This window comes from Monodon monoceros, unplaced genomic scaffold (genome assembly GCF_005190385.1).
Source record: "Monodon monoceros isolate NGI ecotype Baffin Bay Population unplaced genomic scaffold, NGI_Narwhal_1 Super_Scaffold_14, whole genome shotgun sequence".
Lineage (NCBI taxonomy): Eukaryota > Metazoa > Chordata > Mammalia > Artiodactyla > Monodontidae > Monodon > Monodon monoceros.
In genome coordinates, this window is record NW_021703770.1 from 25342243 (window position 1) to 25362363 (window position 20121).

Sequence of the window (20121 nt, forward strand, 5' to 3'; positions counted from 1 at the left end):
AAACCATAAACAACACGAAAGGACAACCTTCAGAATGGGAGAAAATATTTGCAAACGAATCAACGGACAAAGGATTAATCTCCAAGATATATAAACAGCTCATGTAGCTCAATATTAAAGAAAGAAACAACCCAATCCAAAAATGGGCAGAAGACCTAAACAGACATTTCTCCAAAGAAGACATAGAGATGCCCAAGAGGCACATGAAAAGCTGCTCAACCTCACTAATTATTAGAGAAATGCAAATCAAAACTACAATGAGGTATCACCTCACACTAGTTAGAATGGGCATCATCAGAAAATCTACAAACAACAAATGCTGGAGAGGATGTGGAGAAAAGGGAACCCTCTTGCACTGTTGGTGGGAATGTAAATTGATACAGCCACTATGGAGAACATTATGGAGGTTCCTTAAAAAACTAAAAATAGAATACCATATGATCCAGCAATCCCACTACTGGGCATATACCCAGAGAAAACCATAATTCAAAAAGACACATGCACCCCCCAATGTTCATTGCAGTACTATTTACAACAGCCAGGTCATGGAAGCAACCTAAATGCCCATCGACAGACGAATGGATAAAGAAGTAATGATACATATATACAATGGAATATTACTCAGCCATAAAAAGGAACAAAATTGAGTCATTTGTTGAGACGTGGATGGAACTAGAGACTGTCACACAGAGTGAAGTAAGTCAGAAAGAGAAAAACAAATATCGTATATTAATGCATGCATGTTGAACCTAGAAAAATGATACAGATGAACCAGTTTGCAGGGCAGAAGTTGAGACACAGATGTAGAGAACAAACATATGGACACCAAGGGGGGAAAGCCGTGGGGGGGTGGGGATGGTGGTGTGCTGAATTGGGTGATTGTGATTGACATGTACACACTTATGTGTATAAAACTGGTGACTAATAAGAGCCTGCTGCATAAAAAAATAAATAAAATTAAATTTAAAAATTAAAAAAAAAAAAAAAAAAGGGCTTCCATGGTGGCACAGTGGTTAAGAATCTGCCTGCCAATGCATGGGACACGGGTTCGTGCCCTGGTCCAGGAAGATCCCACATGCCGCGGAGCAACTAAGTCCGTGCACCACAACTACTGAGTCTGCGCTCTAGAGCCCACAAGCCACAACTACTGAGTCCACTTGTCACAACTACTGAAGCGTGCGCGCTTAGAGCCTGTGCTCCGTAACAAGAGAAGCCACCGCAATGAGAAGCCTGCACACCGCAACGAAGAGTAGCCCCCACTCGCCATAACCAGAGAAAGCCTGCGCACAGCAACGAAGACCCAACACAGCCAAAAATAAATAAATAAATAAATTTATTAAAAACAAAAACTAAACTTTCTTTGGGTTATTTGTATGGAAATATATTAATATAAATGTTTCAGACATTACATGAAATTCCTAAAAATCTTATATGTACTGGTAGAATGTTATAAGTCCTAGTTATTACTTTAAAATGTGTATCTCAGAAATAACTAAATTTCCTTGTCAATTGTATTATCATGAACTTTCATCAAATATTTAACCGTGGTCATTTTTAAGTCTTCTGTCATTTACAGACAGTTCTGGGTGTACTCTGATGTTTTTGCAAAAATGTTCCTATAAACGGGTTTCATCTTCAAGGAATTCATGGAAGAGACTGACAAATACAGGTTTCTGGCAACTGACTATACTGCTGAACTGAATGAATAAGCATTTTCAGAACTCTAATGGAAAACTGATGAATTCATAAAAGTGCTAACAAAAGATCAAGATAAAAAAAATTAATTACATGGGACTGAGTGAACTGATGAGGATGATTTTAATTTTTGTGACTTTCTATTTGAATAAAACAAAAAAACCCAAAAAACCAACATCTACTTACATAAGCAGATTGAACATTAAGCAAGATGCAAGAATTTAATATTTTTCTTCCCTAAATGCAAAGTAATGGTTTGCGTTTGAGATGAACACTTATTGGTAATCTGGCTATCGTTTTATATATTTAGTCACTGCTTTTTATATCGCAGTTCTAAGGAAAGCTTTTAGTCTAGAAAGTACTTTATATATACTTTTGAGTACCTTCGACTTCCATTTCAGACTCCTCATATTCCAAATGTGAACTTGTCTTAATCAGTTGGAAAGAATGTAGAGATTTATGGAGCTAACTTAAGAAATAGAGCACTTCTACTGAGAAAAGAGTTTTCTCATATCAACACTAGATAAAAAAATGACTTAGTTTGATATAAGAATTTCAGTCATTTATAGGAGAGTTTCCACAATGATTTTTCCCTTTAATTTGTTTCAAATAAATTAAATGTGACATCTCTATATCAATAAAAAAAAAAGAAAAAACAAGTTCAAAGCTGATTCTGATAGCCTCCAAGGTTGAAAATCACAGCTATATACTTTCCTCACTACTTTTGTCCATAGAAGTGTTGTATTTAAGTCAAATCTATTTTAAGTTAAACCACACTTTAAATGTAAATATACTCTACTAGGGAAACAATTCATAACTTACTTAAAAATAACCTGCTATTAAGGTTAAATTTTAGTGGTAATCTCTTTAAAGGTCATATTTTTTTTTCACACACACACACTGTATTTTATTTTTACAAGAGATAAATAAACCGACACCAAGCATTGTAAATGGATGACCACAACAAAAGCAACGACTGCAATTACCAAACACGAAACACACTCACACTATGTCATAATATTGACATTCAGTCCAGTAATCCTCCACTGTAACAGGTCCTTTACTTTGCAGTGAAAATTGATTTGTATATTTTTTGCCTCTAAGTCCTTGTGGGATTTTTTTATTTTTATTCAAACAGAAAGTCACAAAAATTGTAATCATCCTCATCAGTTCACTCAGTCCCATGTAATTTTTTTTTCATCTTGATCTTTTGTTAGCACTTTTATGAATTCATCAGTTTTCCATTAGAGTTCTGAAAATGCTTATTCATTCAGTTCAGCAGTATAGGCAGTTACCAGAAACCTGTACTTGCCACAGTCTTTTCCATGAATTCCTTGAAGATGAAACCCTTTTATAGGAACATTTTTGCGAAAGCACCAGAGTACACCCAGAACTGTCTGTAATGACAAAAGACTTAAAAATGTAAAGGTCATATTTTTCAACATTTTTGTCTCTATCTTTTATGTGTACAATGGACCCTGATCTTCATATCTGATATAATTTATAATCTCATAAAAGGACAGGATTGGTAACGTCTCTTGATCTGCTACACCTGTTTCAAAGTCATACAAATACAAATACTATGTTCAATTCATTTTAATTTTTTTCTTCTTCTTTTAAGAAAATAGAAATGAAAAAAAAGCTCTTGCCTAGATACCATTAGCATACTTACAGATTGATGAATAAAAGGCATATCTTGTGTAGCTGCTAGTCTACTAGAGAAACCTGTGCTACCATCTGGGATGCCAAAATTTAATGGTTCTCTCTTCTTAATAATGATCTGAAAGATTAATCGAAAGAGAATTATAGGAACATTTTACACATCACTATATAAACACAGACAAATTAACTGACCAAAGCATTTTATAATTATTTAAAATATGTTCTACCTTTCTTCTTCTAAAATTTAAAATGTAAAAAAATTTTTTTAAAGTCTATATAGAGTACCAAAATTCTTAGGCAATTGTCACACAAATCAGTTGCATACTAAGAAAAATTATATTTCACTTTTTTCTAAAACAATAAATTTTCCTCTTCCTCTTTCCCTACTTTCCCTGGACTCCCCAAAATATAATTAGGCATTTTTAGTCACTGTATTAAACAAGAACATGTATCATATCCTACCAGAAGTATAACCAGTTCTCTAAGCATGTGGGTATCTATGAATACATTAACTCTTTCAGGCCAGTAGTATTAGTTTTGTAGCTTAAAAGTATTTTCATTCTAACTAATTTATTAAGGTACTATTGTAATATACTGAGTTCCTATTAAGAGCAGCAAAATAGACTTTCAAAATAAAAGGTACTCATCTACTAAGAAATTCATTTAAAACTCCTTGAAAAATATACCACTTAATGCATTTGGACAACTCAACAAAAACAACTATGATTACAGCATGTAAATGTTATCAGCCTTGAAAATCTAAAAATAAATATACAGATGAAACTGGCTGGAAGCTAGAAGAGGGTGAAAAACCCTATTAGAGAATTGTGGAATAAATAATGTCCTCATTTTATAAGTATATTTATAAAAAATATTTTCTATGCTTGATTGAACAATGGAACTTTAAGTATTTTTTTCTTTTGAAAACAGCAGGATGACTGATGAGGTAGACTGGAATAAAAACATTACAGTATTTGAAAAGGGGGTAAGAGGGTATGAAATAAACCCCCGTTTACCATAGTATGCAGTCAGTGGACAATATCTGTGATTGGTAAATCAGGACATAGCAATATAAGAATACTATATGCAGATATGATGAAAAATGCTAGAAGCCCAAACAGAAAAAGTTATGGGTGGCTGCTTTTAGAAAGGAGAACTGGTATGAAGAATGATGGGGCAGAAGTCTATTGCTTTTCTTTTTTTTTTGTTTGTTTGTTTGTTTGCGGTACACGGGCCTCTCACCGTTGTGGCCTCTCCCGTTGCGGAGCTCCGGACGCGCAGGCTCAGCAGCCATGGCTCATGGGCCCAGCCGCTCCACGGCATATGGGATCTTCCCGGACCAGGGCACGAACTGTGTCCCCAGCATTGGCAGGCGGACTCTCAACCACTGCGCCACCAGGGAAGCCCTATTGCTTTTCATTATAAGCTCTTCTATATTCTTTGATTTAAAAACAATTTTCAGGGACTTTCCTGGTGGCACAGTGCTTAGGAATCCGCCTGCCAATGCAGGAGACATGGGTTCGAGCCCTGGTCCAAGAAGATCCCACATGCCACAGAGCAACTAAGCCCGTGTGCCACAACTACTGAAGCCCGTGCGCCCAGAGCCAATGCTACGCAACAAGAGAAGCCACCGCAATGAGAAGCCCGCGCACCGCAATGAAGAGGAGTTCCGGCTCGCCGCAACTAAGAAAGCCGGCGCGCAGCAACAAAGACCCAACGCAGCCAAAAATAAATAAATAAATAAATAAATTTAAAAACAACTTTCAAATGTACATGTACTATTTTGATAAAAAGAAAGGAAAATACTCAGCCATTGTTCTTTTTCTAATAATTCCCTGCATCTTTAAGTGATTGTCCATATATAACTATATAACTCAAAAGGGATAAAATAAAGTGTGGATGACTACACAAACCCACAACGATTACACTAAGTTCTCAGAGCCTTGCATCAGTTTGATAATGGTTATAAACAATGGAAACTACTTATCAGTTTGTAGACATCACTAAACTGTGAACTAATCTTTTAAGGTTAGAACTGTATCTTATTCAGCTTAGTCTCCATAGCAGAGACTGGAGTCTAGAATATGACATACAGTAGGATTTCTATAAATGCTTAGACACAATTTTAAAAGACTTGGGGGTACAATTTACTAGATCTGTGTCCAGGTCACTCGAATATATAAGCTTCTTTAACATGACAGAAAACACAATTGCTAATTAGAAATAGGCTTTCTAACAAATACCAATTATACTAATTTTAATTATAGGAATCTGAAGAGTGGTTTAATAGTTTTATCTCCAAAAGCACAAATCTTTAACATACTTTCTGGGTTTTCCTTATAGTTGGTGTCATGTCCTTAAAATAGTCAGGTTCCAGTTGTTCTAAAGCATTTTGCTGTGTTGCCACATTCCCATTTCCTCCTTCAATCTTTACACTTGTGGGTGCATCTTCATCCCAGGAAGTCCACTCTTCAACATCTGTCTAAATTTAATTCACCATTTATTAGAAAAATGAGCTTTCTAAAACATTGGTTATTCAAACTTTTTTGACCAATGGGAAAATACAAATTTTATACCACATACCAAAACTAGATGAAAAGTTTAAAAGAAATATTCTATGAGTTGGACATTCTGTTCTACCCATTAAAAAAATACAAACAACAAAACAAAAGAAAATTTTTTTGCTTTAAAAATTGAACTGACATTAAAACTACAGCCCACAGAAGGAGACTTAGAACTTGCAATCTAACCTTAACCAGGTTTATTGCCTGATAAAATAATAAATAATAACATTCTTTATAGTACTTAAATAAGATAGAGTCCCAAACATAATATTCAACATATCCATGAAGTAACCTGCAAATGAACAATGAAGAAATCTCAACTTGAATGGAAAAAGTCAATCAACAGACACAAAACCCAAGATGATATAAATGTTGGAATTATCTAAGACTTTAAAATAGTTATTATAAAAATGCTTCAATAAGCAATAGCAAACACTCTTAAAACCAATAAAAAAAAAAAGAAATCCTCAGCAAAGAAACAGAAAATAAAGAACAAAATAAAAATTTTAGAATAAAAAAATTTAGTAACAACAATAAAAATCCTGACCCTGACTACCAAATTAATTTCATGACATACTAATAGTCGGCAACCCAATTTGAAAAATATGGTTCTGGAACGCTTATTCAACATTCAAAAAAAAAAATTACCTGCTTAGGAACGGATGAATAATCAACTGTAGTTGGCAAAGTTATTTGGTCTCCACTTAATTTCCGTCCTCTGCCAGATCTAAAACAAAAATGAAATAATTTATTTCAAGAAACTACCAAAACAAGCATGGGTAAAAGCACTATGGACAGTAACTTAAGGCTTATAAGAGAAGGTCTTTTTCAATTTTTGAATTATTAATTTTAATAATTAACAATTGTTAAGATATGAAAAGAAAAATCTGTTAAGATATGAAAAGAAAAGGCATGTATCAAATATCTTTTAAATATTTTTAAAATACTGGACAGGATAACCCAACAGCTTTTTGGCTTAGGATTCAGAATTATAGTCAAATTCAGGAAGAATATAAAGCCAAAAACAAAAACACAAACTGATTTCAAACCATGCTCCTAAGAGTACTGTGAATTCTGTAAGTGAAGCTCTCGGATACCTATGCTGTTTTAACCAGGGTGGCCTGGCTTTTGCTTTACATAGTTGGTTTTTCATTAAGATTACTATTAAACTATTAAGAAGTTTGAAAATCACTGGGTTCAACTATAAACTGTACCCAAGTTTTAAGGATTAATGGGAAAAGTACTATATTAAAGAAGATAAGTATTGTCACAGAGTTGTTAAGAGCATGGGCTATGGAATCTGTGTAAACCATGGTTTTCAATGTTACTTCTATTAATTATGAATCTAGTTAGAATTACCTATCTCTCGGCCTGAGTATCCTCATCTGTAAAAGGCAGGTATTCAAACCTACCTTTGCAAGGTTGTTGTGAGGATTTAACTGACATTTAAAATAGCTAGACACTAGACTGTGCCTGCTTTTTAATAACACATTAAAAACTGGTAGCTATTATAAACGATCAGTCACTTGCTTCATTTCAAATAATCTATGAAGCATCTGCTTAGAACTAGTTGGTAAAGTCAGCTAAGTTTAGAAATCATACTTTGTTTAAAGGATGAATAAAAAAAGTAATACAGTCTACTACTAAATTTATGATGTCAACCTGGTATTTTAGAACACATGATCTAGGTTCTTTCTGACAAGAAAAGCTTATTCTAACAAAGGGTCAGTTTTCTTTCAAACTGAACATACAATCAATCCTAAACATATTTACGTTGACAAGAGAAGTTCATAGTGACAACAAAAATGTCCTTAATATTTTTAAATCAAAGGCAATATCTTATACTAAAAGTAATCTATATTCAACAAAAGTTTTAGAAAATAACAGATGCAAAGAGAAAAGCACCTATAATTTACCACCACTGTTAACACAACTACTTCTTTTTAACCTCCAGCCTCCTGGCATTAATACCCACACTCATCCTGCTTTAACCTAGTTTTTTTCTGGCTATGCTACTTCTAACAATAAATTCAATGCCACTTAATCTTCAGAGTTTTAGTAGTTATAAAATGGCCATTTAGCTTGAGATTACATTTCCTAGCCTCCCTTGCAGCTAGGTGGCTAAGCTCTGGATAATAGGCTGTGAACAGAATTGTGTGTAACTTCTAAATCATATCCACTAAAAATAAGAGCTGATTGCCTTCCATTTCCTCTTTTATTCTATCCTACTCTTACTGTGTCAGTACTTTTTTCACAGTACTCCTAGGCCAAAAGAAATACCTAACAATTCCACTGATTAAGCAGTTAGGCCCAAACAATTTAATACTTATGTATGTCCTATCTGCTTAGTAGCCATTAGAAAAAAATACATATGAATTTAAAGAAAAAATAATATGTTGATTTCACTCTTTAATAACCACAATTACTTATTAATGGAATGTGTGTGCCTGTTGGATACTGCACAGCTCCTCAAGCCTTGGATTCACCCTTATTTTCTGTTCCATATTAATTTTGGTTTAGTACTTGCTTTTAAATACAACCTAGCTTTGCAAAGATAGGTCACCCAAAATACAAGTAAACAAAAACTTATCTCAAATATTCAAGAACATCATCAAAACATACTGCAGGATCTAATGTTGCAAATGTGAACTACCTTGAGCCAACAGTTTGTTTAGTGTTTAATAGACACTATCACATTCATTGTGTTTTGCTGGAAAATTTGAAGTATCCTACAGTACCCCATGAGTGTAATGCAAGCCCTGAAGTACCTTGGCATACGGTTTAGGAACTATAGCTCTAGGGTCTGGTAGTATGACAAAATAGAAGGAATCTGAGTCTCTGAATGACTTACTGAAGCAGAAGGACTTATCTACCCTGGACTACCTGTACATTCTGGAATATTATTTAAGAGACAAAAAAAAAAATCTATTCTGTTTGGGGTTTCTCTGTTAAAGTGGTTTTTTTGTTTTTTTTTTTTTTAACAGAAAAATAACACTCATAATGTAATATGTAAAGAAATACCTATGGGGGCTTCCCTGGTGGCGCAGTGGTTAAGAATCTGCCTGCCAATGCAGGGGACAGGGGCTTGAGCCCTGGTTCCGGAGGATCCCACATGCCACAGAGCAATTAAGCCCGTGTGCCACAACTACTGAGCCTGCGCTCTAGAGCCTGCAAGCCACAACTGCTGAAGCCCGTGTGCCTAGAGCCTGTGCTCTGCAACGGGAGAGGCCACTGCAATGAGTGGTCCGTGCACCACAAAGAAGAGCAGTCCCCGCTTGTTGCAACTGGAGAAAGCCTGCACACAGCAACAAAGACCCAATGCAGCCAAAAATAAATTAAAAAAAAAAAAAAAAGAAATACCTATGCCTAATTCCACCTAACCATCTTAAAATATCCTGATAGTAAAACAATTGTGTACATAAAAACTTTCTGATGATTACAACAATGAAAGTTAGTTTATCTCTGAAATTCTATAGTACTAAGAATGTTATTTTAATGGAAGATGTAAGAATTTGAAAGAAAAGAACTGAACCTCTACTTTCTAGATCCGAAAAAATATATAAAAATCTGAAAAAAATATTAAAAATACTAGAGATTAATAAATGAATATTGCAATCAAGATATTTAGCTTAAATATAGTATGTCCTGCCTTTTTGTAGTTACAAAGGTATCTAAAATCAGCAAGAAGATAACCAGGTCAATTTGAACATAAAATTTCTTTACCTGCATATTAATCTCTTTAGGAATGAGAATACTGTTGCTAGGCAGGTACAAACTTTAAATAACCGAAACTGTGTGATAGCCATGGTGGGAATCAAAACCTGTGGAAAAAAGCACAAAAATAAATGCATTAAGGTGATTTCATAAGCTATACTCATGTTCTGAAGTCAACCTGAAAAGTCCTACTATGAACTGTAAAAATCAGACATATTTTTTACTTTCCTTTAGAAAGTACAAATATAACACAGTAAATTTAAAAATTAAAATGTAAATCGTATTGACAAGAAAGTTTTGAAGAGTTTTGAATAGTTGGGAGGAAAAAAAACCTTTTCAAACTACTCTCAGAATGTTTTTTTAAATTGTACTTAAATCATCTATTTACAATTTATTTATAATTTTTCTATTAAAAAATGAAAAATCAAAAAAGTATAAAACAGTATATACTGAGTCTTCTGCACCTTTTGAAATTTGAATCATATGAACATATTAATACTATTCAAAATATATAAAACTTTTAACTTCTAGATAGATACATTTTATCATACCCATTTTGTAGATGAGGAAATTAAGACAGGTCAAATAACTTATGGGCACATAGCTAATAAACTGGAAGTGAACTGTAGAGATCATCTAGTCCAGTAGTTCACACATATTTAAAGAAATAATGATAACTGGGCCCACCCCTAGTAAATCAATTAAATCATATTCTCTGAGGGGTAAAGTCCAGTTATAGCTAATAAGCCAACAGAGAAGATAGAAAATACTCAATAGAAAAGGTAGCAGAAAACAAGGTAAAGGGGAACAAATATTAGATGGAACAACAAATAGCAAGAGGACAGAATTAAATCTAACTGGAGCAATAATCTCATTAAATGCAAACTTAAAGCCAGAGATTGTTAGATAGAATAAAAAAAGGAATTATATCATTACACGCTGCCTGCAAAAAATGTACTTTAAGTATAAAAACACAAATAGGTTAAAAGCAAAAGGATGACGGAAAAATATACCATGCTAACACTAACTGAAAGAAAGTTAAATTGACCATTTCAATGTCACAGAGTAGATTTTTAGGGAAAATAATATTAGCAGACATAAAAATGTTCATTTCATAGTGATAAAGGGGTCAGTTAATCAAAAGTACATAAGAACCCAAAACACATGTCCCTAACAAATTATGCCAATATCATAAAAGAGAGGTGACATTACTAGAGAGTCTGCAAATATGAAGAGTATATTGAGAAAGTATTATAACTTTATGCCTATATTTGACAAGGTGAAATGGACAAATTCCTTGAAAGAAACAAGTTATGAAAGCACAGCAAGAAAAAACAGATAACCTGAAAATCTCTGTATTTATTAAAGAAATTGAATTTGTAGTTAAAAATCCCCCAAGCCCAGACGGCTTCATGAGTGAATTCTATCAAATACTTAAGAAGTAATACCAATTCTACACACACTGCCAGAAAACTGAAGGAGAGGGATTTTTTATCAACTCACTCTTTGAGGCTACCATTACACTGACACTAATCTAGACCAAAGGCATGATCAGAAAAGAAAACTAGAGACCAGTATCTTATGAACAGACACAAAACTCCTTAAAAACAACCAACTATAGAAATAGAAGGGAACTTTCTCAACCTGACCAAGGACATCTATGAAAAACCCATAGTAACATGAGACTTAATGGTGAAAAACTGGACACTTCCCACCTAAGATTATGAACAACATAAGCACATCTGCTTTTGTCACTTCTGCTTAACACTGTAGCAGAGGTTCTGGCCAGTGCAATCAAGCAAGAAAAGGAAATAAAAGGCATTCAGACTGGAAAGGAAGAAGTAAAACTGTATCTATAGTCCATGTAGAAAATTCAATGGAATCTATAATCAACTGTATTTTTATGTTAGCAACAAATGATCACAAACTGAAATTTTTAAAAATTATAAGAGTACAGAAAATATAAAGTACTTAGGGACAAATCTAATGAAAGACTTATGTATTAGAAACTATAAAATATTGATGAGAGAAATTAAAAGACCCTTATTAACTTAAAGATCTTTCATGGCTCAAAGACTTGATACTTTTAAGATATCAAATCTCCCTAAATTGAACTACAGATTCAGTGAAATCCCAATCAAAATCTCAGCAAGCTTTTTTCTCTAAAATTTGATAAGCTAATTCTAAAATTCATATAGAAACGTAAAGGACCTATAATGGTCAAAACAATGTTGAAAAAAATCAAAGCAGAAGGGCTACTACCTGATTTCAAGATTCATTATAAAGCTACAGTAATCAAAATGATGTAGTACTGGAGTCAAGACTGATAAATAGATCAATGGAACAGAATGGAAGGTATAGAAATAGACCCACAAAATATGAACAACTGAAATTTATGAACATGTGAAGGCCATTCAGTGGAGAAGGGACAGTCTTTCTGACTAATAGTGCTGGAAAAACTGGATACCCATATGCCAAAAAAAGCCACCAAAACCCCAAAACCTTCAATCCATATTTCACACCATTTACAAAAAGTACTCAAAATGGACCACAGATGTAAATATAAAACCTAAAACTAGGACTTCCCTGGTGGTGCAGTGGTTAAGAATCTGCCTGCCAATGAAGGGGACATGGGTTCGAGCCCTGGTCCGGGAAGCTCCCACATGCCACAGAGCAACTTAAGCCCATGCGCCACAACTACTGAGACTGTGCTCTAGAGCCCGCAAGCCACAACTACGGAGCCTGTATGCCACAACTACTGAAGCCCACGCACCTAGAGCCTGTGCTCTGCAACAAGAGAAGCCACCACAATGAGAAGCTTGAGCACCACAAAGAAGAGTAGCCCTCGCTTGCTGCACTTAGAGAAAGCTACAAGCAGCAATGAAGACCCAACGCAGACAAAAAAAACAAAAACTAAAACTACAAAACTTCTAGAAAAATAAAATTGGACAAAATCTTTGTGACCTGGGTTAGGCAAATATTTTTTTAGATACGACACCAAAAGCACGATCCATAAAAAAAAAAGGATAAACAGGGCTTCATCAAAATTTAAAACTTCTACAATTCAAAAACACTGTTAAGGGAATAAAAAGACAAGCCACAGACTGGAAGAAAATCTTTGCAAAGCATATATCTGATAAAGAACTTGTATCTGGAATACATAAGAACCTCTCAAAACTCAGTAAGAAAACAACTTAATTTTTTAAAAATGGGCAAAAGGTGTGAATAGACACTTCACCAAAGAAGATATACAATGGTAAATAAGTACATTGAAATAATGGTCAACATCATTAATCATCAGAGAAATGCAAATTAAAACAACACTTATTGCTCGCTTTGGCAGCACATATACTAAAATTGGAACGATACAGAGATTAGCATGGTCCCTGCGCAAAGGTGACACGCAAATTCGTGAAGCGTTCCTTTTTTTTTTCACTTTGTTATACAGCAGAAACTAACACAACATTGTAAAACAATTATACTCCAATAAAGATGTTAAAAAGAAAAACACTTAAAAACCATTACACACATGTTAAAATGGCTCAAATTAAAAATACCAAGTACTGTCAAGGATGTGAAGCAACCATAACTCTCATACACTGGTAGTGGGAAGGTAAAATGATACAGCCATTTTGGAAAACAGTTGGCAGTTTCTTACAAAGTTAAACCAACATGCAGCATATGACCCAACCATTCTACTCTTAGGAATTTACCCAAGATAAATGAAACCATACACCCATTCAAAAATGTGTTGTTTTTGAATAGCAGCTTTATTTTATTTTTAAATTTTTTTTTATTTTTGCGGTACGTGGGCCTCTCACTGTCGGGGCCCCTCCTGCTGCGGAGCACAGGCTCCGGATGCACAGGCTCAGCGGCCATGGCTCACGGGCCTAGCCGCTCCGCGGCATGTGGGATCTTCCCGGACAGGGGCACGAACCCGTATCCCCTGCATCGGCAGGCGGACTCTCAACCACTGCGCCAGCAGGGAAGCCCAGCAGCTTTATTTTTAATAGCTCCAAACTGGAAACAACCCAAATGTACATCAACAGGTGAATGGATAAACAAATTGTGGTATATACATATAATAGAACACTACTCAACAATAAAAAAGAATGAACTACTACTGCAAGCAATAGCATGGATATATCTCAAAATAATTAAGCTGAATGAAAAGAAGCCGGACAAAAAAAGAATATATACTATAGGATCCCATTTATTAAAAAAAAAAAGCTCTAGAAAATACAAACAAATCTCTAGTGACAGAAAATAGATCAGTGGTGACTTGAGATGGGGCAGGAAGGGGTGGGAAGGATGGAGTACAAAGGAGCATGAGTACTGGAGGTACTGGATATACTTACTATTTTGATTGTGGTGATGGTTTCACAGGAGTGTATATATTAATCAAAACTGATAAAATTTCACATTTAAAAAATGTGCAGTTCATTTTGTGTCAACTGTAGCTCAAAAATCTAGTAAAAACAATCTAATAAGACATTAAAAAAACAGTATTATGTCATGAGTTTTCAGATTCTGATTAGAATCTTAAAAGAAGTCATTAATACCATTATTTTATATTGATTAGTTGCAACTGTGGAGAGCCAATTTTCAGTAGGAAACTAAGTCAATTAGTGACAAGAAACATATTACAGAATTTCTCTAGGAATGGAACTCTGATTTCACAGCAGCATTTCAACATACCATAATAGCTAACTCTTACTCTAATACAAGCTTTCTTAGTGCTTTACATGTCATAACTCGTTTAATGCTCAGAACAACCCTATGAAGGACTGGAGGTAAGTGCTATTTTATGCCTATTTTAGATAGGGAAACCAAGGCACAGAGTGGTTAAGTAAGCTGCCCGAAGACACAGAGCTGTTAAGTTACAAAAGTGGAATCTGAACCCAGGTAGTCTAATGATTGAGTCCTAAAAGATCACACTCATACTGCCTCCCTATGATTAAATCAAAAGATATGATTTATATAAAAGAAATGCTAAGGAACTGGGAACTAGTTAAAGCCGTGGCAACCACAGGATAAAAAAATTCTCAAAAATAGCAAAACAGGTATCATTTTGCTAGCCTTTTAAACATGGTCATTATTTCCAAATATTTCTTTACACATTTTAGTCACCTATACCATATATGTACTACATATATTATCCTAACAATCACTAATTTAAATATTTCTTAAAATGAGTTTTGGCATAAGTTAGAGTTAAATATATTAAGTAACCATAAGTTTCCTCATTCAGAGACTCAAAATAAATACACAAGAGGTAAAAGGAAACTAAAATTTGTAAATTCATGAGAGATGGTTATTTTTCCAGTATAGAGGTAGAGTAGATCACATGTTAAATCAAGTCACAAGAAATTACAGGTATGTATACACACACACACACACACACACACACACACACACACACACAGAGGAATGATGTTTCTGACAATGGAATTTTATGTTTTAGCTTTTCCTTGCCTTTCATCTGTCAAAGGAGGAAAATTACTGAGTAAGTATTTAGAATCATGATTCTTATGTTGGGGTAATTTGAATATATCAATGTATCATCCAACTTCTTAGCTTTCTCAACTAGCAGACTTAAGATACACTGAAGTTAACTTTTCTGTTCAAGGTGAGGCAAAAACCAATGACAAAGTCACAACTAAAACTTATCCTACTCCTAGGCCATCAGTAGAAAGTTTCCAAGCAATCATTATAGTCGGTTAACACCAATATTTGGAGTGATTCCATAAAACAAAAAAAGAAAACATAATTTAATATTTTTTTCCAAAATAAGAAAACATCAACAGTATATTTGGACTTCAGTTCTATATATATTTACTTAAAAGGGAATAAAATGTAACTTAAGTAATAATGATCATGGAGCCAAATTAAAAAGATAGCTGTATGTTCCATCTACGCAAAACTGAGCTGCTGACTTTTATTTTAAAATTACCTTATATGGATATAAGATAAGCAATGAAATTTAAAATATAAATATTTAAATCTCCCTGGATAAATATACCATCACTGTACTAACATGCTATTTTAAAAAGTATTTCAAGCGGATTAAAGGAGAGAGCACTGCTTTGCTTTCAATTACTAGATATGAGCAATAACCTCCTAAAGTCTTGAAAAGAGCATGTAATAATTTTCTCAACTAGTAAGATATTACATTGACTGGTTAAAAATTACATAATAAAAGATGGTGTTCACCTCTGATTGGGGGGGTGGTATAGAAGCATGAGGGAACTAAGGTCTGTATCTCAATTTGAGTGGTGGCAACACCAGTTTATTTTACTGTATACACTGCTTGTGTACTATACCTTGATACGAAAGTTCAAAACAAAACAAAAATAATAAAAGCGAAACAAAACCAGAAAGCAAGGAAAATGCAGTTAACTCTTGCAGTACCTGATCCTAAACTGCTCTGTAGAGCCACTATTGCCAATCCCTTCTAAAGAAAGGCAAAACACTTTCTACTCCTAGGGTTAGAAGGGTGTAAAGGGCGAGTAGACTCTTTTCAGTAAGAAGAGTTCCAAAAGGCTCCCTTAGCAATGCTCATGCATTTTGTACATATGCAGGTTGTATTGCCATATGCGTTGAATGATTTTCTGAATGCCTATGCCTGGAGTTGGCCTACTAACTGAGAGGATGAAAAGAACGTGACTCTAAAATAAACTGAACGAAGAAAATATTAACAATTTCACTGTTCAAGTAACTAAAATATTTCTGTCAAAAACATCCCCAAACAGCAATTTAAAAGGATTCAAAAAATGCAACGTTTTTGACTCCTCCTTTCTCTTATCCCCTTACATGCAAACTGCCAAAAAGACCTAATTCCATTTCCTAAATACTATCCATATTCTTCCCTATTTCCACTGCAATCTCCCTAGCATAAGCCTTTATTACTTCTTGCTGAACTACTGCAAAGTCTTTTTAATTGCAGTATTTTTCTCTTACTGCACCTACATTTTCTATTTTGTACCATAGTTATTTCTATATACTGTATTCATCCTGTACAATCCTTCCCATGAGGATCTTATTCATCTGTTACCTCCAGTTACTACTTGCAAAATAAGACGTGAAAGAAAGGTTTGATTGCTTCAGTACGAGCAGAATGATGTGAACAATTAAGGTGATGAAGAAAAGCTTCATTTTAAAGCTAATTTGTCAAAAATAAAACTCTCAACCAAAAGAAAGCAAAATTCCCTAAATGAAGATTTAGCCTAAATTTTCAGAAAAATTATAAACAAAAAAAGAGGTAGAAAAGAGACCGTAGAGCATGTGGCATTAGGGAGAAAAGGGGAAAGAGTTGAGGAGATACTCTATCAGGATGTTTTGAAGGGAGAACATCAAAGGGAGAATTTAATATTTAAGGACTAGGGAAAAGAGTCGGTCTCAGGATTTACATGAATGAAGAGTTGAGAATAAGTTTCATATAAAGGCTTGGTAACAACGGTCATCGCTCTGCCACAAATATTGCTATGTGTCATTGTTCAATAAGTATTTCTCAATTTGAATGACTTTAATGGTAACTAAAAATAAAATTTAAAGTTTTGTTCCAACAGTAAATCAGAAAGTGGGACTATTATTGACACCAGAATAGAATTCTCTCCCTAGCAATTAAGAATATCCTCATTCTGTGGAAAAGTTGCTTTTGTGATTAATAAAAGAGAAAAACGAATATTCACTGACTAGCTACTATGTGCCAAGCACTACTTAAGTATTATCTCACCAGAAAACCATCTTATGAGATAGATATTATTGCTCTCTTTTCATAGAATTGAAGCAGAGCATAAGCTCATGTTTCCATGTTCCCACACCCAATGATCTAGATTCAAATCTAGGTCTATTTAATTCAAAAGCCAAGAATACCTCACTAATAATAAACATTTTTAGTAATTCAGTGATGGTATTATAATTTCCAAGATAAATTTTCCAACCAATTGCAACTGAAATGGGGGAAAATGCAATCATGTTAACCATCAAGCAACACTTTTGATTTTATCAATTACACTGACTTGAAGGCAGGAATCAGTTCTTTGGGACCCATATTTACTTAATGTTCCAATCCATTTCTCTGTGTGTGTGCGTGTGTGTGTGTGTGTATCACACACACGTATATTTAGCACCTACTATGTAACAGATACTACCCCGGGTGATGGGAAACACTACTGACCCAGTACACAGAAACCCTGTGTACGCTGCTCAACTGTCACAAGCCAGTGACAACGCAAGGAACTAGGGAGGCAGGGCCCCATCAGTCTTGCTCAGTTGGTATTTCTAGGTCTTAACCAATGCTAAGCACATTGTAGGTACTCAAATATTTGTTGAAAGAAGGGAAATTATCATTCCTTGAGCACTCAATATAGTTCTAGACAATGTACCTTCTATGGTCTCACTGGAATTCTAAAGACAAAGGAGGTGAATTTCACTATTCCCATTTAACAGATGAGGCTCAACTGCTAGTGAAGTTCACATTCACTCACCCAGAAGTTAGAGGCTGACCCCAAAGCCCAGGCTCTTCCCACACCACATCCCATTTAAGAAACCTCTTCTTAAATTTTACACTCATTGCCTCAGTTGATTTTTGAAACGCTCTCTAGATCACCAATCTGAGAAGTACACATCTTAAGCTACTTGCATTTTTACTCTGTCAAAATACTTTCTAGAACTGAGAAATGCTAATATAATCTAATTTTAAAATTAAAGTTTCCTTAAAAATTACTACAAAAATACAAAAACTTGAGACATAGCCGAAATAAGGTTCAGAACCATAAAGCAACCTACCCTCAGCGCTTTTGGACAAATGACATCTCTAGGAAGTCAACAGGAATGACAGCTTGGCTGTGTCAAGTGAAAAAGATTCACCTACAATTTAAAAAAAAATGCATTAGAAACTGAAAGATTAAATGTATCCTTCCTCCCTGTAATTCCATGTAAACTGCTGGCGAGATCTTTTCAGTAGAGTCACTATCTCACAAATTGTTAAATAAGCCAAGCCAAAATCTATGTTGGTACACACTAAACAAGTCACTAATTGCTGTATTTCTAAAACTATATTTTTGAATGTTTTTAATACCAAAATTTGAAACACCATATAATCTAGTACAGTACAGAATATCCTCAAATTAAGTTTGTAAATCTCTGAAGTAGGTTAAGGTATATCACAAGGCTCCAAAAATAAAACCACCTGACCTCACTTAAATTTGAAAAACCAAAGTTCGGTAGCGGCAAGAGAAGGGGAACTAGAAGTAGAACGTGAGGGCTGGCGAACACTGGACCATCTAAGGCAACTCAAAGTCAGGCCCTCAAATACCACTGAGGCTCTTACAAAGGCAGAGTAAAGTCTCCTGAAAGGCTCAAAAGGAACGAGTTTCATAACTAAAATGTTTTAACTTCAGATTACCCACTTGAAATTGTCTGATAAAAAAAATCATACCCACTGTACAGATGCGAAAAACAACAGGAGCGTTTTCAGGTTGCACAATCCGACGCCATATGTACGGCGTTTGGTGAAAACGCTCTCAATTGCTCCAAGTGGGTGCCAAGTGGACTGGGACTTGGATTTTAGAAAAATCTGCTTGGGAAGGAGCAAGGCCTGTAGAGGAAGGGCAGGAAGAACGGGCAAATTTCCCTGTGGGGGACGAATCTGGGGACCCGGGAATTCCGGTTGGAGCCCCGCAGCACGGTCTCCCACGCGTGAGCCCGCATGGTGAGGGATGCACGCCCGGGGCCCGCTCCGGGTCGCGGTTCCCTCACCCCAGAGGTCACCCTGACCCGGAAACAGTACCATAGAGTGGCAGTCGGCCTCGGTGGGGGGAAACCGGGTGGAGGGCCGAAAAGGAAGGTGGGAGGGCGGGAAGTGCGGGGCAGAGACGAGGGCTAACTGGGGAAGGGCAGAGGACACCCCCCCCCCCGCCAAGACCCCGGTCCGGATCGGGATGGGGGTGGGGGAGGGAAGGCCCTCGAGGGCGCGCGAGCCGCACACACTCACCTGCCCCTCCCCCTCCCCGCCCGCCCGGCGGAGGCTCCGAGCTGCCGCGGGCTGCGCGCGCACACAGGGCGCGCGCACGCGCGCTGCCGGTCGCTTCCTCGAGCTTGCGCTCCGCCGGTTCAGTCCCAGCCCCGCTCATTCAAAGCCGGGCGCGCGCTCCGTCTCAGCCGCCGCTGCCGCCGCGCAGCTGCCATAGTCGCCCCCTCGTCGGGAAACCCTCTCCCAGTCCCACCTCCTGCCTCTCCTTAGCCCTCGAAGGCGGCTCTCAGTAGTCCCAAACTCTTGTTTCCGCACCCCGCCCCAGGTCCTGTCTGGCCCAATAGGCGAGAGGCTGCGGGTCCGGCGTCGGGGCTGAGAGCCAATGAGCGTTGGGGGGCGGGGTGAGTGGCGGAGGCCGGCGTGGCAGCTGCCTGGGCTTGGTCAGGAGTAGAATTTTTGTGACCATTGCTGGCTATACAGACTGTTTTTTTGCTGAGTGTCTGGGCTCGT

General features: G+C 36.1%; 1 protein-coding gene and 1 non-coding gene across 4 annotated transcripts in view; one reads left to right on the top strand and one right to left on the bottom strand.

The window, feature by feature from the left end:
• Positions 1 to 19882, bottom strand: part of EBAG9 (estrogen receptor binding site associated antigen 9) — a 32096-nt gene extending 12214 nt beyond the window's left edge. Inside the window, exons 1-6 of one of the 3 annotated variants that reach the window (XM_029223127.1) lie at positions 19633 to 19882; positions 18426 to 18506; positions 9645 to 9742; positions 6570 to 6648; positions 5681 to 5839; positions 3368 to 3475 (exon numbers count right to left, since the gene is read on the bottom strand). In XM_029223127.1, the coding sequence (XP_029078960.1) occupies positions 3368 to 3475; positions 5681 to 5839; positions 6570 to 6648; positions 9645 to 9727 (429 nt within the window). In that variant the 5' untranslated portion in view covers positions 9728 to 9742; positions 18426 to 18506; positions 19633 to 19882. Of the gene's footprint in view, positions 1 to 3367; positions 3476 to 5680; positions 5840 to 6569; positions 6649 to 9644; positions 9743 to 13993; positions 14020 to 18425; positions 18507 to 19077; positions 19432 to 19632 lie in introns of those variants that run through there. The other 2 variants (XM_029223129.1, XM_029223128.1) reach the window with 2 other exon arrangements.
• LOC114895721 lies at positions 12963 to 13066 on the top strand. The gene has a single exon (XR_003793621.1). It is a non-coding gene; the product is annotated as a U6 spliceosomal RNA (small nuclear RNA).
• Positions 19883 to 20121: the final 239 nt, after the last annotated feature.